Source organism: Tachypleus tridentatus, chromosome 3, assembly GCF_004210375.1.
Source record: "Tachypleus tridentatus isolate NWPU-2018 chromosome 3, ASM421037v1, whole genome shotgun sequence".
NCBI lineage: Eukaryota > Metazoa > Arthropoda > Merostomata > Xiphosura > Limulidae > Tachypleus > Tachypleus tridentatus.
The window spans coordinates 84,201,903-84,229,771 of NC_134827.1; the positions used below are offsets into that span (position 1 = coordinate 84,201,903).

Below are 27,869 nucleotides of genomic sequence, written 5' to 3' on the forward strand. Positions count from 1 at the left end.
CAGAATGGAAGGTCAACACCTATTACTCAAATAATAACAGGTGATCTCATTTCTGCTTCAGGAGATTCAAACTGACACAACTGTCACCTAATTTCTGTAAAAGAAACTAAGAAGTGGAAGTTTTAAGTGAACTCGAGCCTGCTGTAAAAACTATTTGCTTCCATACTTACATGGTATGAGAAGAGAAGAAATTTAGTTTCCGTGCATCTACTTACTCAAACAGCTTTCTATATGAGAAGCTATAATAACTGAGGAAGAGTTGCCTTGAAAGGATTAAAAGGTGATGTCCTGTGAAATTTTCTGTAAATAAAAGTATGGTTTTTAACATCACTTTATATCTTCATTCACGATATGTATTTTATAGTTCATACTGCACGATATTACAATTAGTATTTATATGTGTTATCTATAAGAAAAAGTCTCTTTGTATTTCATCTTAAATTCATAAAATTAGCTTTTAAAGTTTGAGTTTGTACTTTTTCGATGGAATTCTGTACCTGTTACTACTGATGAGTTATGTAACACTAACTAGATTATTAAAGTAGGCTTAACTAATATTAGGACCACTGTCACTCCAATAAAATTTCATGGTTTTGTATATCATTCTGAATGGGTAATCCTGTATCAGCTGCATTGAGGAAACAAAAATATAAGGAAGGCCCTGTGGAACTATTCATTTTTTATTTGCACCAAGCATTGTCGTAGATGAATGGTTATACCTCTTACTATTTCATTCATAAGTATATATGTAAAGGAATGAAATTATTTTCCTGTAATGTAAAGATCTGCTTAACTTTATTTCTCAAGTGTGAACTTGTAAGTAATTGGAGATACTTAAAAAAGATTTTATATATTATGTGTATACTCAAAATCATTTATTAACAAAAAGTCCAAGTATGACATAAAGAAATAGATTAAATTTCTGTATAAAATCTACCAAGTTTTGTCGTCTTCAAAAGTACAAATAGTTTATTGTTAACATCAGTAGAGAAATTACAATAACACATGTAACAAAACTTGTTTTTCAAAAGTTTGTTGGTCCTGAAACACTTTTAACTTAATGTATTCAACTGTAAGAATTGTGTGAACCCTATGTGCTTTATTACATTTGACTATCCTTAGTTTAAAGGCTTGATTTTGTTAATTTTAGCCTTAGATTATTTTATATTCAAGAAGGCAAAGATTAGAGTATGTCTAACAGTACTTGATTAAGAACTATTAGGGTTAATGATTTTTAAAAAAACACTATACATTAATTTGCCTTATAAAGCTCCATTTGATGTTTAAAAAAAACTGGTATATGGCATATACTTAATGTATTTAAAACACACCCATAAAATTGAGCAAGTAAATATCAGCCAATCATTATATCTACTGTCCCAAAGAAGTTTAGGTGTATAAATTTGCTCACATTTTATTTCTCTCTGGTTTAAATTTGATAGAAATATCACGACACACACACAAAATAACTTCACGTATTACGGTTGGCAGGAAAACCTGTTAAAAATCTTAAAGGAAATAAAGTTGAATATTATTATTTTGTTGTAACTATATATTAATGGCTACAAAATATGTTGTTTGTTACTGCAAATCTGTAAATAACTTGTTTATTGTATAGATATATAAGAAAAAGTCAAGATATTTGTGGTTGGGAACTTCACTTTTAAATGTTGGTATTTCATTTACTTCTGTGTAATTTATTTTCACGCACATTGTACTACTATATTTAAAAAAACTGACATTTTTTTTTGTGCACTGAAAAGTAAAATATTTATTATTACTTAAAGCTGGATAGCTTTGGTAATTGTGTTATTGAAACCAGTTGTGCCTACAAAAAGTCATTTGTTTACTCTTAATTACTTTCTTATCCTGAAGTAGAATCCTATCTTTTTTTCAACTGTACTACAGATAAAATAATAATTTTTATTTACAGCTGTATATATTTCTCAAATTATTTTTATCTAAATATGGTTAATTTCATGTATTTTACACTTTAGTAAGATTTGTCAGGGTTTTAATAATACTGCTCTTCACACACTCATGAGTATTGTATTTATGTATAGAAATTTTTGGCTTTTGTTTTTAAGTTATAGTAAAACAGTTATAAAAATTAAGTTAACTGCAGATTTCTTTATTAAGTTCCTATTAATCTGTCCATTGCAACTCAAAATTGGAGGTATGTAACAATAGCACAGTAAATCTGTCGTTTGACTTCCACAAATTTCTGATCAAGAAATTTTCCATTCACAATTATATCTCATCAGTTGCACTAGATGATGGTAGACAAAAGTCATAATGAAACACATTAAAAAGCAATTATGTTTAACAATTTAAAGAAAAAACTTGAAAATATCTGAATTTTGTTTTTACCAAAAGTTTTGCTTACTTTAAAACATTATTAAGAATTAAGTATATGCATGAGAAAATTTTGGTTGTCTTAAAATGCAATATATACCACATAATGAGCAATCAAATCTTCCAAAAACTCGTTAATAATGCTGTACTGGTTACTGAAAAGTTCTTATAGTTTATTATTATTTTAGACAGATAAAATATCATTGTGTCTAGTTGTACAATTCATTGAAATATTATGTCTTAACAAAAGCTGAAGATTGATTTTTGTATTTGGTGTTGCATGTTGAAAAAGAAGATAAGATTTAGAGATACCTATAGGTTTTGAAACAAGTATATTTACTTGTACAAGTCTACATTGTCAAACTAGAGACAGGGGTGGTATTAGTCATTCTGGAACCCCAGGCAGGCTTCAATAAATGGGACCCCATAATGATAAGAAAACATGGAAGTAGACTGAAAGGCATGGCATTGGGGGTCCTTTTATGCACTGGGTCTTACTTACTGGGCAATTGCTAAAGGCCCAGTAAGGACATTTTATTTCACATAAGTTTTGTGCTATTATATATATGTGAGGAAGTAACTGTTTTCTGCACCAGACTTTTGCAACATTTTCTTTGAGATTTATTTCATTGATGTCTTTTTTTTTTTTTTGTCTTGCTACTTCTAATTCAGAAAATAAATAGTAATATATTTTGCCTTTAAGAATTCCAGAACTATTTACAAATGAATGATGACAATGTATACAAAGCAAAATTGATAGTTTGTATAGAGCAGGAGCAGTTAAAATTTTTCCCTACTTACAGTACTGATGCAAATCTAGTAGAACTGCAACACAGGAGCAAATATACTTATGCTTTTTATAGCCACTGCAAAAGAAATATTTTAAAAACCTTTTGAATGATATGCTGAAAATTAAAAATTACTGCCTTTCCCTCAAACGGCATACTTTAAATTTGAGTTCAACGCACAAAGAAATTTTTATGCAGTGTTAAGACACTACAGTAGGAACTTAATCATTTCTAAGTTGAAATCTATACAAAATATTTTTGTCTTGATGATGAGACTTAACCTGAAGATAACCTAGGAAGGTTGAAACATTGTTCTCTCCTTATCAGTAAAAGTGTTAATACCCATACCAGCCATTCTGAGATATAAAAACTTTTTTGTTCTAAATTACAATATTTGACTATATTAAGTCAAAATAAATCAATAGTTGTAGTGGTAGACATAATTTTTTATTCACTCTATTAGTCCATGTTTTTTTTCGACATGGAAATATGTGAAGTCTACCTTTGTGATGAAACTATTTCTTTTTTGAATCATTTTTAAGAGAACATTTCCTATTGAATCTCTGAACTGTATTTATTTCAGAAAACTCCATGAAATTTCTTTCTTCCTGGATCTAGCATAAAGCCTTGAATATTTCATATGATGATTAGTTAATTCTAGAACAGGCTTTTAAGGGAAAAAAGGCTTTTGCCTTGATATCTTACAGTTTCATAATATGCAGATCATCAGCAAATACACAACTTCATTGAAGCTGCTTTCAAAAAGGGCGAATTCTCAATTCTTCATACCAAACATCTACTAGCTCACATACACATGTATTAAAAGTGAAATGTTACAGAAACCCACAGAACTCAAGCATTCACAAAAATGGAAAGAGATGTTTCATGAAGATGATATAAGAGTACAGATATTTTACTTGTCTGCATAAACTGCATTTATGTGTTTACTCACATCAACAGTCACTGCATTTTTTGATGTTGGGATCACACAAATATTTTTATGGAGATAACAATTAAGCTGCCTAAACGAGAGGAAGTACTATTATAGATCTTATAGAAAACAAATGAGAGTTCTTTTGGATGAATCTGAGAAATGTGTTTTGATTAAAATAAGTGATACTATAAAGAGGTTTTTAAAGATTAGTTTTACCTAATTGTGATTAGTTTTTGTTGTAAATTTTATAAGAATCTTCATTACATTTAGTTATAAGTTTTGATGAGATTAGGAGGTTTCTTTAGATTCATATTTTATGTTTCTATTACAGCATGGTTGAACAGTTTTACTGGAAATCATTTCATTTCATGTCTTTACATTTTTCCACTGAATAAATGTTACTAAAATTAACTTTTTATTTTAAAAGCTGCTTCTTTGTTTGTGACATTTATACGAGCATAGTGGTGAAATACAATATCAGGTTCAGTGTTCGTAAAATTTATTTTTTTAGTTTAATTTTTGTGCAGCAAATAAAAGAATAAATTTTAAAGACATACAAGTAACTTAAAAGTATAATACAAAGTGACGTAAAGGTGTTTGATATTGTAAAATTGAAAAGCAAGCAAAAATTCTTTCTTAAACAATGGAAATTCATTGGAAAATTTCTCTATTTTTGATGGGTTATTTACTTTCACATATATTTTGAGTGCCAAAATATATTTCAGAATTAGTAGTACAGTAGGGAAAAGTTAGTTTCAAATACAATTTGTCAGAACTGAAAATAATAGTACAACATTATGCCTACTTGTTTTCTAACAAAACCTGTTACCTGTTTTTATAAAATTAAAAAAAGAAATCATAAGGTTAGGATAATCAGAATTAATTTACACGTATGTTTTGTGATACAAATGTCAGAAGGGAAGTGAATTATTATTTCTGAAATAAACATTTTCATCTGTATCTTTTAAGTTTATTTTAATATAATAAACAAACTGTAATGCTTGAAAATCTGTTTAACAGGTTGACTTGTGTTTAGCAAATCAGCACATAATTCTAGTGAGATGCACCTGGACAATTTTTTACTTGTAAAGTATGTTGTTGTTTTATTAACTTATGCTGTAGTATATATACATGTTATTTCTATTTCCCTAAGATGTGAGTTTGTGGGATTGAATTGTTTTGTGGCAAATGAAATGTCTTAAATTTAATAATTGTCATTGTTTTCTCAATACAATTCCTCTTAAATAGATTTCATTCCAAATGTTTTTTTTTTCTTTTCTTAATGTAGCCTACTAAATTTTCATAATTGTTGCCTTAAAAAGAAATTGCTTTCTTCATGTAAGTACTAAAGAATAAATTTTGGCTTCTTACATTTAAGCATTTGTTTCAAAATTCCTTGTGCAAATGTTTTGTGTTGGCTCAGTAATAGCTAACTAAGTTTATAAAATGGTTTCTAGTTGCCTCTTAAATCCCACAGCTTATTTTTATTGTTGAGGAGGTGCTTGTTAGTACATTCATTTTATGATGAGGTAATTTGTACATTGTACAAAAGATGTAGGTATATTTTTAAAGTTTTGTAGACTGTTTAGATTTGAAACTTTTTTTTTCACTGTTATATGGTTTTGCTAACTTTATTATTTGCCCTGTTTACTTTGGTTTCTTACTTGTAGGAAAAAGGAATTTTTCTGCTTTTTGAATAAGTGTTAGAATACTATTCTCATAATAACGTGTAATGTTATACAAATGTTAATTTGTCACAAGTTGTTTTGGAAAACTTGTGTATAAGTTTATTCTCATTCTTAAAGTTTCTACAATTTTACTGTAATAATTCTCTCATATCACTACCTTTTTTTTTTTTTACAGAGACAATTATTTCCTGGTAGTTCTTGTACTATACTACAAAAGTGCCTAAAATTAGTATTATACAACTATGAAAGAAATAACAGCAACATTTTTTTATTCTTCAGACCATACATGTAGCAAGGAGTTAAAACACATTGTTCTAAGTTTCATGGTTTGTGTATTTTAATTCAGTTAGACTGTTTTATTTACATAGTTGTTTAGGTATTTCTAATTAAGTGCCTGTTTTGACTATATGGACAGTGGCTTTTAATTTTTGTTAGAAAATTAAAGATGCAAATAATATTTGTAATTAAATTTTTCTATTTTAATGTTAACTCATAGTTTTGTTTCTATGAACTTGTACAAGATCAACTAGAAAACCTTTTAACTCAAACACGGAGGAACCAGCAATATTGTGAATAACTAAAAGCTGTACAGAAACTGTACTTAATGCTGTGAATATTATAAACAATAAAGTAGGATTTAATACAACAACCCAATTTTAATTAATGCTTTCAAGATTATTACATATAAAATTATTCACTTTATCATCATATTCTATACATTATATGTTGCATATCCACAATTACTGTATTGGACCAAATAATGAAGTTTTGTAAGAAATTTGTATATATACTCTAATATCACTATTTAGACATTGTACTGTTAATGCATTTATTCTAATTATTATTTTGTTGTTAACTTGGTACTACAAGTCATGTATAAACTTGGGTTATACAGTCCACAATACCATTTTTATTGTTTCTTAAATTTTCATCAGTGGTTCATTACCATAATATATACTGTGTAATCACTGATGGATGACTATAATATTGGTAACATATTCTTTAAAATTGGCAATTATAGCTAGTTGTATTACTAAATATCAGAGCAATGCACTATAAAATTCATATACAAATTTCACTCCCCCCATTCTTGACTAAATTAGTAGAAATATTTTCTTAGAAGGGTTGCTTCTTGTGACATGCCATCTTCATTTCTTGCATCCAAAGTGACATTAAATTCATGTCCTTCTAGCTGTAGAAACAAGGTATGAATAAACAAAACAATTTTTAAATTTCTTATCATTGAAGACTAACTGATGGACACTTTTATATCTTGTTAACCACAATGTTTAACAATAGTTATATGTGGCCTGCTTTTTAGCATTATAAGCCTTCAGATTTGCCCACTGAGCAAGCAGGGGCACTTTTATATCTAACAATAAATGCCTGTTAGAAAATGTTTATACTATAAAGACCTGCTGGTATTAATTTCAGTGTATTTACTGATACACTAACCCTAATACAGAGGCAACAGACTGGCTTAAGCTGTACTTTTCAGCTAAACTACAATAAAATGGTAGAAGTATTTGCTAGAGAAAGATACCAGTTGTATTTTTTAATACACAAAATGATATAAAAACACAGTTGAAGGTATTTTTTTAAGAAAAATAATAAAATGGTGATAACCAATTCTGATTCTCTTAGGACCCAACGAATCAACAGTAAGAAAGTTAATTGTACTTTTGAAATTTCAACTTTTTTTTCCCTCCATTACTTAGAATAACAAACTGATCAGTAAATTTGTGTGACAAATCAGATTCTCCAAGTTATTAAAGACATCTGCACCCAAAATGTATTGTTTAATGCATTTATAAAAATACAGTCTAGTTTACTAAGTACTTTGTAAGAACAAAGAAGTATTCATCACACTAACTTAACCACTGCAGTACATGATTTGAACTCTCCTGAACTTACATCACTACATCAGATAATTCCCCCCAAAAATTATCAGTGACCTGATTCATGTTTTGTGCTTATAGCAGTACAAATGTATTAATTATCTACAATTTTCATGCTGCTAACTCTAATTTGGCAAGCTTAAGTAATTTTATACACAAACAAACCTAAATGCTTCCCATAACTATTTGTAAATACAGACATGAAATAACTACAAGAGAAATTTCTTTTTTACAGTCCATTTGTATCTAGCTATTTTCGTTCAAAAACGTGGATCTCTAGATTTTTTTTTTTTTAGAATTATATTTTCTGCCATAAGTTTTAGTGATGTATGCTATACGTAATGAAAATACAAAAATTTCATATTTTTACCATGGTTGTCGATACTAGCATTAATTTAATAAGAATAAGACACGTAGAGAATAATTTTAGTTGTGAATGGGAGAGTAATGAAAATTATAGCTCTGAGTAGAATATTCATCCAACATGTGATGTAATTGTGTTGTCACACAAGGTGGTACTAGTCCAAATACATTCCTTACTGGCCTGATTTACCCACTAAGTTTCTTCTTCTAGCTAATGAAACACATTAACCTTGAGCTATATATATAACTAGATAAATCCATCTGTTCATACAGTAACAGTGACTTGAATATCTCAAGTATATTGCTAATGTTGATGACAGAAATCAGTCTGATTCTTTTTCCTTTAACCTCTGTTGTGCCTTATAAATGCCTTATATTTTTTATGAATCAAATTAAGATAAAGGTTCAAGATCAACTATCTTGAGTAAATTTTCAATCTGGTACTTCAACAATACCAATATTTCACAGTATATACTTTGTGTTAAACTAACAATACTCTCTTTTTGTTGTTTATTTTTAATTTTATAACATGCACAATTAAAAGCTTTGGACATTATTTACATTAAAGTCTTACCTTGAGATAGATGTCATCATTATTTTTAATGTCTTCAGCTTTCCTAGGAAGTACGTGGACATGTAAGTGGTTTATTGTTTGCCCTGCCTCTGGGCCATCCTGGATTTAAAAGTTGAACACACTAAAATAAGTGGTTTCATATGGTAAGATCTCATGTGGCTCTAGTTGACAAAATAACAACACACTAAACTGAATAAGTAGTTATTATCATATTACTATACCATTGCGGCAAATGTGAAATGTATCCAACCTACATATGTTATAGTGTACCTCTCATGTATTGGATAATAATATATGTCACTCAAAATGTATGAACATGTACCAACACCAGGCAGGTTAACCAGTCTACACGTACAATGAAGTTAAAACAACAACCACAAACACATCTAACATTTACAATACCACTTTGTGTACTTTGGAATAAGGCAGAGTTGTTGAAAGTGAGATAAATATTTAAGTCATTTTGTCCAAACACAGTTGTTTCATCTTGTATCAATAAAATACTGCATCAAAAGTAATCATGTTAATTTTAAACTTTATAAATTTGAAAATGAGTCACTCATGTGCTGCATATCAGATTAACTTATTGTCAATAAACAGGCCAATCTTACAAAAAATTTAGTGATTTTAAAGAAAAATAACAAATATACAAGAGTTGTACTTTACACACATGGATATTATATGGAAGTGGTACACAAGGCTAGCTAGTAAAGGCTGAATTCATGAGAGCCCAAACTAAAAATCTGACACTCGGTCAGCTTAAGCCAGTGGATTTTTGATAACCCTGATGACAGAGCCACCTACAGCCAATACTGTTTCTGAACAGTTATTTCAAGAGTAAAAGTTATCCAATACAAAAAATACCTATCATGTTATAACAATAAACAAAGATAATTAGAGCTGGGCAACTAATGGAATTTGCTGATCAACTATTTAATTTTTCCTTACATGAAACTTGGCTTTGAACAGATGGAATAATCAAAGACCTGATTTTGATTGGATGATTATTTTTGTGGCATGAACTGATTTAATCATAATTTTGATTATTTTATGGGCCACTCATAGAAAGTTTATTATGTAGATCAATTAGTTAGACCATCCAGCTCTTAAATATCCTCATCAAACTTTTCTTTGTTGAGTTTTACAGCCCAAATATGAAACAAATTACATGAAAGCAGAGTATTTACTGAGCCAGATCAAATCACCATTTCCACATGGAGTTCAACAAAATCATTTATGATTGTGAGATATAACGTTCAAGAGTTGAATTTTAGCTTTCCATAACAGCAAATCAGTTGCAACTTCTGTTATTGTTTTAAACAGTACACTATAACATTGTACATTCTCAGCTTTCATTTTAATTATACACATGTATTTAAATAATTAAATAGTGGTTGACTAGCAGGGTTCAAAATTTTCTATTTAAAGCTGGACATGTCCGTTAAAAAATCAAGTTTGACCGGCACTTTCCCATCTATCACTGGTGGTCATATTGCTGACATATTGGACACAAATGCACCGTCCCCTCAAAAATAAGCGAGACCAAAGCTGTGTATGCACAGCCCAAAGATTTTGCTTAAAAGTATATTCTATAATGAGTGAAAAATAACTTGCAAAATTTAAGATTTAATTTAAAAAAAAAAAACGGTCGTAAATGCTCACAAAATGTGCTTTTTTATGTCACCTTAACCATGCCGTCCTGGATAGTCACGTGACTGCCAAACATTCACGATGATCTGACCATGGCATCTGACAATAAAGAAAACAGGAAAGTCTGATGATCTATTTCAGTTTGGCTTCACAAGCAAGACTAATGAATCAGAAGACAATACTATGGAACCCCGAGTGAAAAAACCCAAGCTTGTTGACCCAAGCTCAAGTATTAAAGCAAACTCTGTTACTGCTAGTACTGGCGCTAAGCCTACTCATCGTTTTCAGGATGAGGCCGACCATGGCTGGAGTATAATAACACTACCGGACTGATGTTTTGCTAGAATACGACCAAAGTAGTGGAAGGCTGAAGAACACCTTCATAACAGGATCTTCCAACCTGAAAGCAAGTGCTGTTAAGGAGCATAGAAACAGTCGAGCCCACAGTCTAAAGTTGTCAAGCTAAGACAGCAAAAGAAACACCTGATTTAACTCCCATGATGAAAGAATTGAGCAAACTTAACCAGACTGAGAAAGATCGTTTGCTTGTGCTGTTCAGGACTGCTCTTTATATGGCTTTGAATGCCAAACCATTCAGCAATTTTCAAGAGCTTCTGTTGCTGCAGGAGCACAACTTTGGTATGAACTTAACAGAACATTATGCCAATGACAAACAAGCAGTTATCTTTACAACGTATATTGCAGAAACAATTAGAATTAATGTAAGATCTCGTCTGCACACCTCATTATTCTTTGGCATTATGACTGATGGCTCAACAGACACTGCCAACATTGAGCAGGAGATAGTCATGTAAGATACTTGGACAGTGACTGTTACCCAGTAACCCACTTCCTGTGTCTGCAGTCAGTTGAGAAGGTTGATTCTAAACACTTGTTACAGCCACTTAGTTCAGGTAAAGGTTTTTTAATTGCCTGGGATGAGAATTTTCTGGATTTATCCTGAATTCCTAATTAAGAAAAATTAAAATGGACAATATTTCATGTACATTTGTGTTTTAATTCAGGTTTACATAGTCATTCCATTATTAATATACATCAGTGAAGACTCAAGCATTTTTCAATTGATTTAAACCAAGAAGAACCATGTATTTACCACTGACAGAATTGGAGCTTAACCTAGCACAACTAGTGTAATAGATAATGGAACAATTGAATTTTCCAAAGTACAAATTTACATTTTGTTTTGTTTTTTTACAGAAAGTAACTAATATTGGGTAACTAATTTTTTTGTGCTTGCAGCATTGTCCATATATGGCAAGTTTCCCGACTGGCTTGAATCAATTGTATGCCTGACAGCTGATGGGGCAGCTGTCAACAGTTTGAAGGTGCAAAAACTTTATTTGATAGGGATCCACTGTGTTAGTCACAGATTGGAACTTGAAATTAAGAAGACCATCAAGGATATCCCTTACCTTGATAGTATCCAAACCTTTTTAGAAAACCTATGGAAGTTTTATGACAATTTGCCACAGAACTGGGCTGGCCTTAAAGAAGCTGGTAAAGCCAACAATAGGGGACAGGAACCTGGTAGGTGGCCTACAAAGAGTGTGCTCTGGAGTCAGTTTCTCATAACTGGCCAGCTTTAGCAGAGCATTTGTATCAAGTAAAGCTGCATGACAAAGGGGAACGTGGACAGAAAGCTGCAGGATTATACAGTACTTTCACAAGCTTTAAATTCATCCTGTACATAGACATACTCTTGGCAGTTCTGCCTGTTTTGACATCTCTTAGTCTCAAAATGCAAGACAATTCTGCTACTGTGAACATTGTTTCTGACAAACTCACAGTCTGCAAAGAGAAGCTGGGCAATTTGAATCATGTTGAGAGATCCCAGAAAATTGTTAAAGAGCTCACAACATGTGAACAAACTGGCAAGTGGTTACTTAGAGGAAAGGTGATTGCTATTAGTGGTCAGACAAGGGCCAGAAACTCAAAAAGTGCCACAAAAGAGACAGTTGCTCAATCCATGGCTGAAGAAACTGTCATCTTCATAGGTAAAATTGTTACATATCTGAATGAGAGATTTGAAGAATTTGATAAGGATTTTATTGGTGCCTTTCAAATTTTTGAACTAAGCAACTGGCCTAAAAGCAAGGAAGCATTGCCATCTTATGGCCATAATGAACTTCAGACACTATTGGACCACTTTGGTGCTCTGCTAGAAGCTAAGGGTTTCAACATCTGTTGAGGATGGTAAACCTTTCCCTGGATCAACAGTGTGGCCTTGGTATGCCTCATGCAGGTGATTTCCATTTCCATGTCATCTGCTGAACCAGAACGTGGATTTTCCCAGATGGCAGTTATTAAGGATGACTAGTGGTCCAAACTAATAAATGATTCTCTTAATGACTTAATGACAATAAAATTAGCTAAGAATAAGACCTGTGATCTTGCAAGCACAGAATTACTGTGCAAGTCTGTAGAATCCTGGTGGAAGGACAGTAAAAAAAAAAAAAGAGATGATTTGTGAGTCCACATGGAACTCACACACGTAGAGACAAAAGAAATACTGAGTCTACATCAGCTGATGTCTTAGTGCTGGATCACTAAATCTACCAGTTTGATTGATGTGTCATTTTTAATGGATACAAGGCTTGTTGCCACTTGCTTTGAAATAATATTTCAGTGCCATAAATAAAATGATTCTGTTTTATATAATAATTGTTTCTACTTGATTTCTTGTTTTTTGTAATGTCCGGTGACAATTTTGAGGTGTCCTGCTAAAATTTCAAATGTCTGGCAAGTTTCATTGTCCAGCAGGACATGTGTCCTGCTGAAAATTTAAAATATTTCTACCCCTGATTAGCAAAGAAAGAACCCTAAGATGCATAAAAAAACAACAAAACATTTATTACTATCATGTTCAAATTTCTAACCATCAACCCTATTCTAATGACTATGTTGTTCATTTAATTTATTCATATCACTCTAAGAAATTGACAATAATTTAAGAAATTCTTAATAAAGCTGATAAATATTTTGAAACTGTAAAAAAAAATTCGTAAATAACATTTTGTATTTTAATGGTGGCTATGTCAATCCTGATCTTGTTAGCATAAAAGAAATATAACTAGATAAATTTAAACAAAAGTTGTGAGTATTGCAGTGTTATTTTACATCTTCTGACAGCACTGTTACTCAGGGTTGGGCAGGCAAAAAAGCAGCCTTGGACCTTGCACTCAGTGGGGGCCTTGTGCCTTGCTTTTATAATTTTAATTTACACTGCATTAAACCTTAGGTGAAACCAGTTATTTGTTATCAAAGAGTTCACTTATGTTTATATTTCAGTGAAGAGTTCATTTATGATTATATTCATATGCTACCAATCAATCAGATTTATTCTGACTAGTCAACTGAAACAAAGATTATAACATCTGTTTTGGTCAGACCTTGCCGTGGGCTTCAACTAGCTAAAGCTGGTTCTGCAAACTGTTTAATAGTTCATTCTTATATTTAACCATAATAAATGCAATCAGAAAAGAAAAGAAATACAGGAAATATTTATCTGTATTCATAAATATTTCACAAGCCAGTTTAAAACTCAAAACCAAATAAACAGTGCAATTGCAAGTTATATTACCTACCTGAACAGCTATGGTAGAAGACTGGACACCATGAACCTCCTCAATAACACCCTGGACTTTCTGTACACACGTAAAAAGATCAGATATTTCTGGTCCAGTCAGATCTTTTAATCGTTCTGCAGGCCTGAGTGGAGCTATCAGTACATCTAGAGTCATTTCTGGTAAAGGATATAACAGTGCATATTTTCAAACTGTAGAATTAGCTAGCTATAATTACATTCAGCTTTGATGTAACAGTAAAATACAAGCCAGATAACAAAGATAGTTTTATTTTTCCTATACCCTGATGGCTAAATTTGTTGTAGAAGTAGAAGCATAGTTACCTGAACATTTTTTCATTTATTTATAAGTTATGGGAAGTGTACTTAACACAAGTTTCTTAATTCTGTGCACAAACATTACAACAGTTTCATAACATTCTATATTGAACTTGGTAAATCTCACTACGACTACAGCTGACAAACAAGTTTTGTAATTTATGAATTATTTTACGGAAACATCATATTTATTACTTGTGTTGTTTGATTTAAAAAAAAGTTATAAAATTTGATTATAATGACTACAAATTTAATTAGAAATAAAAACAAATCCCATACTTATTTGTGATACTGCCTGTATTAAATGATTTGTTAAAATAAACACACATTTTAAACAACTGCAATGTCAAAGACTATTAAATATTTCAAAATAAATTACTCTGAATTAATATGAATATTAATATTTACATGAAATAATTTATCTTTTTAACCAAGATACAAAGAGTTATTAACAAAACAAATATAGTGTCTTCTACAGCTTTGCAAGATTTTGACTCCTTTCTAAAGTCAATGGTGAAAAGTTATGCTGTTATCAATGGGTACTGGCTGAGTTTAAAACATTTGGTGACTGTACATATACAGATAAAGTTCAAAGTACATGCCATGATCTTTTACAAAGTGCCATTCAATATAGTATTATGTATATTATGTCTTGTTTGGGTTGAGAAAATTTTTTTACATAGAAGTTGAACTCTTCCACGTAAAAATTTTCTCAACCCAAATGAGCTGTTTTTACATATATATTTTTCTCTACAAGTGGGTTTTCTCGACATCATTGATTATTATTTTACACTGCTGATTTAGTAACAGTTCATAGTAGAAGATAGTAACTACCAGATACATTAGACAGGGATATGCAATCTAGAGGCTCTTGACTTTGACGAGTACAATACCTCATGCTCTGATTTGTCAGAGTCTGAATCAGACTGTCATTGTCAATTCACAGACAGATTTTGAGTACAAATAATTTTGTAACACATTATTTGCTGTATACATCAGACTTTTACATTTTTTATTCAAAGCTTGGCATATTCTGTGTAGATAAATACAGTAAATATGGAATTACAGTTAATATTCCTTTCTGATATGGTATTGGTCTAATAAACCACATTTTGGGTAAAATACAGAATACCTGAGAAAAAACAGTCTGGTATAAAAGTAATGTAGAACATAATCTTTTTAACAGTTTTCATACAGCTCTTATAAAAGTAGCAGCTTAACCAAAATTCCTACAATTTTGGATTTCTTCTTAAAATATAATTTTGATTTTATGTCAAATACCACTGGAAGACAAACACTGGTCCAAAGTTAATTATGCACTAATACTTTTTTATTTTATCTATTCAAAGTTTCTAGTAAGTCTGGATCTTTGCTTTAAATTAGCAAGAAAACTTTACATTATGAAAGACTACAGTTGGGTTTCATGCATATACTGGGTGCCAAGTTTCAACACTAGCCTAACTTAAGACATACATGAAGCTTGCTATTTCATCATAATTCATAGAATCACTAAGTTACAGGTAATATTATTCCTTACAATTCATTCTGTTTAACAATGTTATAGTTTTGGTGCTTAAGTTACAACATAGCATTCCTAGCAGTATTACCGAATTGTTAAAAACAATCAGAATTAACAGGACTCAACAGAACACAATATAACAGGCCCAGTGAATATATTAAGTATTTCAGGCTATCAGAATCAGCAACTATGTATCCATAATATAAAATTTGTTTTAAACCAAAAATAAAACAAAACAGCAGAGTCATTACAGTGGTAAACACTTGTTTAATGTAACTATAATTTTTTTCTTTATTTTTGACAAATACATAACAACAGAAGTACACTAAGATCATACAATCTGGTAGTCTCCCAGGATTACTAGTTCATCACAGTATCACCACTTTCAAATAAATTCTAGTAAAGGATACGTCCAGGTAGAACTGGCTTCTTGTTCACAAAGGCCATAGATAGTTGTGTTCTGTAGAACAACTGTGAAGGTAAGAGCATGACTGGACCAAACTGGTAATGGGAAGAAGCATCTATGTCTAAAGAGTACACACGTGCAACTGAGTTGAGAAAGGAACAATGAAAACTGGGAGATTACAAGTAAAAATAACTTAAAATTGGCATAATGAGATATGAAATTAAAACTATATTTCTCACAGCATTTGAGAGAGGTTAGAAATAATAATAATAAAAAAAGAGAATCAGTAAATATCTCCAGTTTTCAAGTCTCTCCCTGTTGCCAGCTGAAACTTTGACTTGTTTCATCATAAACAATATCATATCTAACAAATCTAATGCATTTCCTGCAATGACAAATTAATGTGGTGTACAAAACAAATATTTTGGCAAAAGACAAAAAAAAAGGTAATACAAGTTAATAACTTCTTACACATGTTTCTTGACAGACCAATTATAAAATTACATAGCAATTCATTTATGTTCTGATTGTCATATAACTGTCAATGTTGCTTTTCTCTACAAGCTATTCTGCTTCATAAACTCTATAGCACGATACTCAAATTAAAAACAAAACAACCAAAAACACTTGTGTCATCAACATATTTTTTATTAAATCTTTGTACGATAATTGTCTGTTAAGCATATTGAAGTTATGTCTTTCATATGACTGTTATGTGTAAAGTTTTTAATAAGTCTTTAGTTAATAAATAATCAGCCTGATATGACAAGGAATATGTTCACTGAAATTTCCACAGTGAATTAACCATGAAACCCAGAAAAAGCTTTCAGAACATGAAACTCCACAATGAAATGAATTATTATGTAAATTTAGCCACGATTCCAAGAATAGCTTTTATAATGTTCTTAATTCTTCACACAACTAATGTATATTCAGGACTGCTTACTTATTTCCATAAAAAAAGAAAAAAATTAAGCATCTACCAAAATATATTTGAGATAGTAGCTCAAACAGTTGACTGTTATCCTCATATGATAAAACTGTAGTTTAACTTATCACAAGCTGTACTTGGAATGGAATTTGCTTACGTTATTAGTCTTAAAATGTAGTAATAAGTTGTGAAGTAATTTTTCTGTCTAGGACTCAATGTCATGCAAAAAAAATTATCTCCACTAAGGATAGAAGAGTTAGCAAAAAGATGTCTATAACTGAAAATATATGCCTTCTTTTATATAATGCTAGAACCATATTACCATTTGATTTTATTCCATCTGTTAGCTCTCCATACAGATCTGTTCTTCTGTGTGTCCATACTGGCATTTCTTGTCGAACTTTGCGTAAATAATCTAAATCAACTTCAGCAAAAGCGACATCAGTGCCTTCATGACAGCAGGCAACTACACAACCCCAAGGATCGATTATCTAAATATAATATAAAAACAGTGATTTGTTTGTTTGTTTTTAATTTCATGCAAACCTACATTAGGGCCACCTGCACTAGCCATTCTCTAATTCAGCGGTATAAGACTAGAGGGAAGGCAACTAGTCATCAACACCCACCGCCAACTCTTGGGCTACTCTTTTACCAACAAATAGTGGGATTGACCATGACATTAAAATGCCCCAACTGAAAGGGCAAGCATGTTTGGTGTAATGGGGATTCGAATATGCAACCCTCAGATTGCCAGTTGAGTGCCCTAACCACCCGGCTATGTCAGACCTAAAAACACTGGAATATAAAAAAAAAACTGGGTAAGCACCCTTATTTGTTCTTTATTAAAGACAAATTAAACTGCTAATAACCAATGAACAATTCATAGTTTTACACTTTTTTCTGTAATCTTATTATTGAACTAAAGTTTACGATAAGACAATCCACTTACATGTTAATACTTACAACTCTTAGCAAATAAACCATATATGAACTTAGTAAAGCTCTGTTCCTGACTCAGTGAGTAGGCTAACCATTTCAAATATTTCTTTAAAATCTTTATGGTGAACTGCTAGATTAGAGAAAAGCAGTTAGGAAACAGCACTCACCATCAACTCTTGGGTTTCTCTAGCTGAATAGTGAAATTTGACCCTCACTGTTATAAAGTATCCACAGCCTCAAGGTGAACAGCATAACTTTACAATAATGGAATGTGAACCATCGTTCTATGGACTGATATTCTAAAATGCTGATCACTAGGCTATGTATAGCACTTAAACTTAGTCAGGAAACTACTTCCTCTAGTATCAATCACTAGGCTACGTCTAGTGTGTAAACTTAGTCATGAAACTACTTACCAACCTTACTTACTTACCAACTCAGGTCATCTCCGTGATTAATACGAGAGGAAGTAGTTTCATGACTATAATTGTGAACTGTGTTTATAGACATAGGAATACTAAGTGCTACAGAAAATAAGATCCTTAACCTAGGTCTCAACTTCGCCATCCAACCTCGCACAGTTCCAACTGTTGACATAGTTGCAACCTTAGAATCTGCCTCTTGAACCTTATGGCTGAACAATTCCAAAATCAAACTTACACCTTCCTCAGTAAGACCAAGAAACCAAAACCGAACATCATTAAACACGAATGCGGCATACTGAATCGTCTAAAATGAGACAACAGCATAAGATTCTACCAGTAGACAAAGAAACAGTATAGTCATCCTAGACATCAAGGATTATGACACGAAGATCAAACAGTTACTAGACAAATACCAGCATAATAAGATCACCAATGATCCTACAGAAAAGATAGAGAGACCCATCAATAGAATACTGAACAAACTAAAGAAACAAGGCTTAATCAACAAAAAACTAGTCAGAGGCTTAAGGTTCAACGAAAATTTTCCCCCTCAGTTCTACAGACTACCTATGGTACACAAACCTAATATACCTTTAAGGCCTATTGTTAGTACTCAAAACTCACCTTGCCATCAACTGGCTACCTTCCTACTACCTATCTTATCTCCACTATGAGTAAACATTGAACATCACATTCAAAATTCAGCAGATTTCATAGGACAACTCAGAAAGCTTCACATCAAATCTCAGGATATTCTGGTCAGTTTTGATGTCAGAGATATATTTACAATTGTTCCAACCTCAGAAACCCTTCACATCACCAGACAAAGATTGCTGAATGACAAGTCTCTATCACACAGAACAGATATGAAAATACTTGCCAAAATGGAACTAAAATCTATTTGCCTACAATCAACCTGTTTCCAATACAACAAGGAATTCTATGAACTAACAGATGGCCTAGCCATGGGATAACCACTCTCTCCAATCCTAGCAGACATTTTCATGGGAGACTGAAGAAAGAGTCCTTTCATCCACACCCATGTCTTCGTGATTTGACCCCACGGTCATGAAAACTTACCACTAGCCTTCTTAGAACATTTCAATTCTGTAAACAAAAAAATCCACTTCACCATAGAAACAGAGGAACAAAACAGCCTACCATTTTTTGACATAGTCATCAGCAAACAAGCAAGACAAGTCACCACAACTATATACAGAAAACCCACCCATATGAACAGATACCAACACTTCTAGTCTGATCATCCAAACATGGTATAATCCAATGTCTAAACAACAGAGTAGAAATCATTTGAGATAAGACATCCATCAAAGCAGAATGCCAAAAGATCATAGAGAGTTTTAAACATAAAGGTTATACCTCCTCCTTCATCAAAAACTCCTTGAAGACCATGACAGAAATAAAAGATTAGAAAGTTACCACCATTTACCTACCATACCTACAACATTTCAGTGAAAAACTCAAACACACAGCCAAAAAATTCAACATAGAAGTATGGTGGAAATCCTACAATACCTTAAGGTCCATTCTGGTAAAAAACAAACAGCAACTTACTGAAAAGAACCTCAAAAACGTCATCTATGAAATTCTGTGTTCCTGTAATGCTAATGCTACATACATTGGAGAAACAGGAAGAAAACTCATGACAAGAATAAAAGAACAGAAATGGAGTACAAGACTTATGAAAACACAAAATTCAGCCATTGCAGAGCATGACACGTCAACTGGACACAGAATAAACTGGAAGAAAACTTGAATCATTGACACAGACAAATTCTGGAAGACAAGAAAAATCAAAGAATCATTTCATATTAACACTATTAAACCTTCACTAAACACAGATTCTGGATTAGAGGTGAGTAAATCTACAGGTGATTGAATATACAGAAAATATCTCCAATTAGAAACAGTGATAATCCAACTAATCATAACACACTCTCCAAATCCCACTAGGACACTATAAAAGACTGACAACATCCTACACACACTGACCTGAAGAGGAAAGGCAAAAGACTTTCAAAACTTCATCCTCTACACTTGTGTCTCCCCATCAGGCATATGCCATCCATTCTACAAACTTTCATCATGAATACTCTGCCTAAACAATCTATCAAAAAATATTATAGCCATTCTTTACTGTAAGTGACATCTCTACTATGTCTCTTACAGTTGCAATAAAAACCAACCAATTAGCTGATTAAAATAATTTTATGTCCTGAAAAACATTAGCATCTATTTTTGAGTTATTAGGACACACACCCCATGACAACTATACTTCCTTTTCATCAAGAGTTTCAGACATAGTATGCAAACAAAATTTGAAATTAACTGTTCACCAAAACATATGGGAACAGGATTTTATGAGCACTATTTTCAGCATTCCAATTCCTTGCTATTCCTATGTCTTTCAAATATTTAAAAACCCAAGTTAGAATACAACTTGCAAAAATATATATTAAATTAAACAAATTATGATAACATCATAAATCCTGTGAGTCCGTGAACAGCTGCTGTCTTGTCAATTTCCATATTTAGCTTCATACCAGCACAGTAATAGCTTATTTTAATTTCATTTAAAAAATTAACATACTGCCTTTAGCTTACATACGTTTAATAAGCTTATTTTCAAGAGTTAAAAAATTCAACTAAAAATTACATAAGAAAATAAAGGTACAGTATATGGGTTAGTAAAGAACAAAAGTATTTGTTTCATTAATTAGTAAAATTTGAAATTATTTACAAAGTGACCATCTATTATTGAACCTCTGTGTCAATTAAAAATGGTCTTTGTTGTTTGTAACTGAGCAAAAAGCTACACAAAAGGGCTATCTGTGCTCTGCCCACCACTGGTATCAAAACTCAGTTTTTGTAGTTGTAAGTACACACATATACTGCTGTGCCACTGAAGGGCACTAACTGAATAGCACAGCAACAATACCACATAAATTGTTGTAGGTCATGGCATATATGTGAAGGAGATTGTATATAAAGCAAAATTACTTACTGTATATGACAATACTGTGGGCCTGAATAATTGATTCAATTGTGGCTGGTACATCTGAACATCTTCCAGCTAAGAATGGTGCATGTTTCAAGGTGTACTAATAGAGCTACAGGCCATGGACAAGTCTGAGGTTTTATCCCCTATTAATTCACAAACTAAAATTGTTGATCTTCATTAGTTCTCATTTTATTCAATTAATAAGTTTGTTCAGTAATATATGGACACTCTGTATTTTTCAGTGAAAAAAGAAAGATCTTTCCTACTGTCAAACATTTACTTTTTGAAACATTTTTTTTTCCTTTTCATTTAGTGTGTACCTGTACCATTAATAAAATATTCACAAGACTTCTACAAATTGTATACCAATTAAGATTTAACAAACAATATATGAATAATAAAGTATTATGAGAATACATTTAAAACACATTTCCCCTTACTTTACCTCTGTAGGTAAATGACACAAATACTGACCATTGCATGACCATATGATGAACGTTTAGGATTATGCTTTCCTGTTTGTGCAGCTGCAATGACATAACACTGTGTTTCTATGGCTCGAGATCGAAGTAAAGACTGTAAAAGTTACAAAAGACAGGTTTGTTTAGCATTAAAATCAAAATCTAGTAGAATATAAGATTAAAATAATATATAGTAAGAAACATAATGACTTATTCTGAAAAATACTATGACAGAAATGAAGGTGTTTATTTACAACAGTAATAAGTTTTTCACCTTTTCTATTCTCTAGCAAGTAAATTCATAAAGAAAACACTTGCATGGTTAATGAATATCCAAGAGATAGCCAAAAATCCTCATGACTGGTAAGTGTTTCCAATGTTCTGTTTATGTACACAGGCAGTAGTCAAAGTGTATAAGCTGTAATACTTTACAGCGTGCCATTCAATATGGTATTATCTATTTGACAACAAAGTTATCAACTATTACTTTTATCCCACACTGCTGATTTAGTAACAGTTTGTAGCATACAAGGGTAAATACCAGATCTAATAATACATGGATAGTGAAAAAAACTGTACATATCCTTTTGGAGGTTCTAGGGGTTATGCAAGTACAACATGCAAACTATACAATGGACAAAAGTATTTTTAATTTTCATATGAATGTCACCTTGTACTTTTAACTTGTCAGATTCTATGTCAGACTGGCACTGCCAATTCACAAATGTAGTTTGAGAACAAACACTTTTATAACTTATCCTATTTTTTGTGTTCAACAGACTTGGATATTTTGTTAAAAGCTTGTCATATTTTGTTTAGTTGCACACAATAAATTTGGTAGTATAAGCTACAAGTACCAATCACATACAATAAAACTTTGAAGTCAAAGGGACATGATAAGAAAGTGGTAATATGTAAAATAATAATAGATTATTTAATAAATTTAACCATTTATTTGTCATTCTTATCTCATTCAGCATTCAAATACAAATGTTTGCAAAACATATAACACAGCTCTAACACAAGTAATACAACACACCAGTAGAAAGAGGTATTGAACAAATACCACATCTCTCAAAAACTACTGAAGAATTACAATATACCTATGAATGCCACAAAATTTTTATAATAACAAAAAATATAATTACTCAACATCATTTGAGCATGTTTTCACAAATAGATCACAAGTAAAACTGGAAACTGTGATGTAACTTTTTCTTACACCTGTAAGAAAAGGCATTAATATAATGTGTGTGTGTGTTTTTCTTATAGCAAAGTCCCATGGGACTATCTGCTGAGCCCACCGAGGGAATTCGAACTCCTGATTTTAGCATTGTAAGTCTGTAGACTTACCCATTAATATAATAGACATAAAACTTTCACATAAAGTGCAGGTAAGAATCTCTCTTAAGTACAATTGCTTTATACGAGGTCTGTTAAAAAAATATGTGTACTGATGTCATAAAACAAAATGTACTTTATTTAGAAGTTACAGGTCTGGGACCCCTTCAAAGTACTCTCCTCCCCAATGCACACACTTATCCCAACGGTGTTTCCACTTGTTGAAACAGTCCTGGTACGCTTCTTTTGTAATGTCCTCCAGCTCCTTCGTCGCATTTGCCTTAATCTCGGGAATTGTCTCAAATCTTTTTCCTTTCAAGGGTTTTTTGAGTTTGGAGAACAAGAAAAAATTGCAAGGAGCAAGGTCAGGTGAGTAGGGGGGGTTGGGAAGAACAGTGATCGAGTGTTTGGCCAAAAACTCACGAGTTCTGAGGGCTGAATTTCACAGCAACATGGTGCATCTTCAATTTTTCGGTCAAAATCTCGTAACAAGATCCAACTGATATCCCACACTCTTCAGCAAGCTCCCTGACAGTCAGACGTCGATTTACCCACACCAGGGTGTTGATTTTCTCGACGTGGAAGGGCGTCCAGCATGCTCATCATCTTCAATGGACTGTCGACCATCCTTAAAACGTTCATGCCACTTGAAACATGCCATACGCTTCATAGCAACATCACCGTAAGCCGTGTTAAACATAGCAAAAGTTTCAGTAGCAGATTTTCCAAGTTGAACACAAAATTTCACAGCAAGTCGTTGCTCCTTCAGATCATTCATTCTGAAATCCGCCAAACGAAAAAATCGCACTTCACTTAAAACTGCGTAGCTAATACACAAATGAAGATACCTGCAATCAGGAAATGGTGTCGTAATCAGCTGATCTGTGCAAACCTAGCAACACCAAGCTGATTCCCCTGGAAACAATTGGAGCCACGCAATTCAAACAGTCTGCATATTTTATGAACAGCCCTCATATATTACCCCTTAAATGACACAGCAATATACACTAAATATTTGCATAACAAGTTAGTTAAAACTTATACAAAATCCATTTTCAAATTTTCACAGTTCTACAATTATAGACATATCCACCTGCTTAGAAAGTTGGAAACCAGAAGGGAAAAAAAAATGTTTTAATCACTTAACCACCATGGTATCAATGTTTAAAAATGTGTAACAGAAACATACTAGTGAATCTCTAGGTTTAAGAATATCAAGAACAATTTTATAATAAAAATGTAAAAATTGTAGTAAAGTACTGTTTGAAAATGTGTTAGAGAAATATTAATAAGAAACATATATATATATATATCTTTGTGTGTGCAAGCACATTATGATAATACTGTAGTTCAATAATAAATGACTTCAAAGTACAATGACATCATAGAAAACATATTCCATGTTTTAGCTGTACCTTGGTTTGTCTTCTTGAGGTGTTTTTGTAGACTAAATATCACTGTACTTTTGATTGTGTGTTAATTTACTACTGAAGACAAACATAAATGTTTTACAGGTCCTCAACCATTTTTACACATTTCATTCCTAATAACCAAGAACTAATTTTTTGTTGCACATAAAAGTTAAATAAATACATTTTTCATAAAAACCCTAGATATGTGTTGTCATAAGCATCACTTACTTCCCAGTGTGCTAGACCTGTAGTCTGAGTAAATGCGGATGGATATGTCAAGATTTCTGCTCCTGATTTAGCCAGGGATAGCGAAAATTCTGGGAAACGTAGATCATAGCACTAAAATTTTCATGTTAAGAATAAATGTAATAAAACTGATACTTTTGAGTTGTTCTTCTTTTAGAAATAAATACTCTATTACACACACATACAAATACATTAGATTTTTAATCAAAAATTATTTTTGGTTCACATCATTTTTTTAAACATGAAACATTTTCATTAAAAAAAATTGAGCATTTTGGAACTTTATTGGTGTAGCTCAGAGACAGTGTAAAATTTTAATGCCAAATTTTTGATGTATAAAAAGGGCACTACAGGTACAGTGTTCGATGTGCAAGTTAGTTATTGTTACATCTAACAAGGTACTTTCTTCTTTATTAATGATTTCTGATAATGAAAATTACACAAAAATTCCTAAAGTTTCATGACAACATAAAGAATCCTTCCACAATATTTTTAAGCCTTAATATAAGATTTAAGCAACAGTACAACACTGAACAAACTGAGGTGTTTCTTTTAAACACGACCTTGAAAGTTTGAGTTATTTGAGAGGAAAGCTAAATATAAAATTGTTCAAAGAAGGTATCAAACAATGAAGCAAAACAACATTACAAATAAATTCTTATCTTACATTCTGTTTTAACATTTCACCATATCAACTTATTTTCAAACCACTATCCACATCTCTGTATTCATATTGCATTAGCTATGAATGAGCATTTGGAGAGAACAGCTCATGTCATTATAAAAGTTTGTTTCTCACAGAGTCAATAACAGTATATTTTAGCATCATGAGAACTTAAGTTAAATAAGTAGAAATGTAAATTATTTTTGTAGTTCTAATTTGCACTGAAAGTAGTCCACATATACACACAACTACAGCTACACTTTGTCCATGTATATCTGACATAGTGTAGCTGTAGTTGTGTGTATATGTGGAATGGTATGACCTTTTAGGTTCTCCTGAAGGTGATCAAAATATGTATAACCTAACTGTTTTCCTAAGCTCTTTTCCAATTCACAAAATATTTTAATTAAATTTTAAAAGTACTTAAATTACAACAGATGTTTATATTGTAAAATATCCAATTTAACTACAATCGGATGTCACAGATAAGATTTTTATAAGACCTATCTAACTTCATAATTAGGCTATTTGTAAAAACATAATTTTGGGTGCATTGCTTTAATGAAAGAATATTTTAATTATTAACCATGTTGCACAAAATTCACACTTGTTGGCTTATTTATATGTGAAAAAAAATAAAACCTTTACATGTAAAATTATACAAAACCACAAATATATAAGAAAAAGTGTGGAAGTACTGTAAATGACTTACTGCTAATTTTAATGGCATTTAAGCCATATTATCAAGTCATTTTGATACTCTAATCTACTTATGTTAACAACAGTTAACTCTCTTGAGATGGGCTCAGTCAACTTGACTAACACAACTTATTCGTAGTAATTTACAGTCTTTAGAGATTTAATGTTTCAAACTTTCAATATAGTGTGTATACCTTCTCAAAATTTGTCAGTCTTTCAGTTAACATTACAAGTCTTTACCATACAAAAAATAATATTTTTAGTGAAGTATTTTTATTAAACTAAAGATTTGTCAACGAATATAACAAGTATATGTTTTAAACAGTCCATGTGCAACATGATTTTTATGTTAAGATTAAAATTACTTTTCTTTATCCTAAAAATGTCAAATTGCATTTCTGTGATATCTAAATACATTTCCTATGTTTGTTTTCAGTAAAACTTTACATGTTATCTGTTATTTTCTTTAGTGTAACTATATACATGGTTGGTCAATTTCATTGACATTGTAACCCCCATCCAGAAATTGTAATAAATCTAAATTTTATTTTTCTAGAATGACTTCAAATGTAGCATGAAACTACATTCACTTAAGTAGTTTTAAACTCATAATGGTAAACATATGTTTATAATTACATTTTATTGTATTACTGCTCTTTGAACTGTGTCTAACTTCTGTCTGTACCATCAAAAGTTGTAAATCACTCATGGAAGATGCAGCTCATATTATGTTATTTAATTACATTATCCATGAGTTACTATGAGCTATTCATGTGCATTCTTCATGAAATATTTTTCGTATATTATTATTTATTTTACCTAACTAATCTTAACTATCCTAAAAAGAATTTTATTTTTACATTCTAGTTACTTTTCTAATAATAAAGAATAAAAAGGCAAAACAAGAAATAAAGGACTTACCTAATCTTTTTTTTTTTTGCTGATGACTAATGGTAGTAATACACTAAATAATTTTTATTTAATTAAATGTCTCTGTGTGTTTTTCTTATAGCAAAGCCAACATGTATTATGTGCTATGTCCACTAAGGGGAACTGAACCCCTGAATTTAGAAGTGTTAATTCTAAGACTTAAATGCTGTTCCAGCAAGTGACATTTACTGAACTAACTGATAAGTACCAAAGAACATAGACTAATGACATGCAAGAAACAGACAATTTTCCCAAACTTTCAAAATTTTTCTAGCTATGCAACAAGAGCCATTACAATTTCATCCAAAACTAGCTGTTAACTTTCCCAGAGAATGAATCATGAATTATAAATGAAATTGATGCTTATCTATTAAGAAAACAATGCTGTACAATACTTTATTTAATGGATGAAAACCTTGGCTTTCTATTGGTTATAGGTTGTATATAACTATTGGTAAGAGAGAACTATTAACAAATTCTGGTAGAGAGGAAGTGAAAGAAGTGATGTGATTTTCTATTTTATAGCTCTGTAAAAAAAAATAAAAATAAATGAAGGCAATACAAATTATGTTGTGTCTGAGGAATAATGATGTTATTGTGAGTAATTAATGTTTAATTTCACAGATATTGGAGGGGTGATGAGAAGATACGTAAAGAAAATAAGTCACGTTATACACTAGGGAAAATTCAAGATTTTGT

The 27,869-nt window shown here is 31.5% G+C and overlaps 2 protein-coding genes across 10 annotated transcripts in view; one reads left to right on the top strand and one right to left on the bottom strand.

Annotated features, from left to right (window-relative positions):
- LOC143247376 (nuclear transcription factor Y subunit alpha-like) overlaps nucleotides 1–6,414 on the top strand; it is a 38,096-nt gene extending 31,682 nt beyond the window's left edge. For all 3 annotated transcript variants that reach the window (XM_076495368.1, XM_076495370.1, XM_076495369.1), the window contains one exon: nucleotides 4–6,414. In XM_076495368.1, coding sequence (XP_076351483.1) covers nucleotides 4–75 — 72 coding nt within the window. In that variant the 3' untranslated portion in view covers nucleotides 76–6,414. The remainder of the gene's footprint in view (nucleotides 1–3) is intronic.
- The window catches only part of NitFhit (ntrilase and fragile histidine triad fusion protein NitFhit), a 135,001-nt gene continuing 113,149 nt past the window's right edge, over nucleotides 6,018–27,869 (bottom strand). For 4 of the 7 annotated variants that reach the window (XM_076495359.1, XM_076495363.1, XM_076495357.1 and 1 more), the window contains 7 exons: nucleotides 24,860–24,970; nucleotides 21,892–21,993; nucleotides 17,351–17,519; nucleotides 16,102–16,239; nucleotides 13,856–14,001; nucleotides 8,601–8,699; nucleotides 6,018–6,957 (listed from right to left, as the gene is read on the bottom strand). In XM_076495359.1, the coding sequence (XP_076351474.1) occupies nucleotides 6,865–6,957; nucleotides 8,601–8,699; nucleotides 13,856–14,001; nucleotides 16,102–16,239; nucleotides 17,351–17,519; nucleotides 21,892–21,993; nucleotides 24,860–24,970 (858 nt within the window). In that variant the 3' untranslated portion in view covers nucleotides 6,018–6,864. Of the gene's footprint in view, nucleotides 6,958–8,600; nucleotides 8,700–13,855; nucleotides 14,014–16,101; nucleotides 16,240–17,350; nucleotides 17,520–21,891; nucleotides 21,994–24,859; nucleotides 24,971–27,869 lie in introns of all 7 variants that reach the window. The other 3 variants (XM_076495360.1, XM_076495361.1, XM_076495362.1) reach the window with 2 other exon arrangements.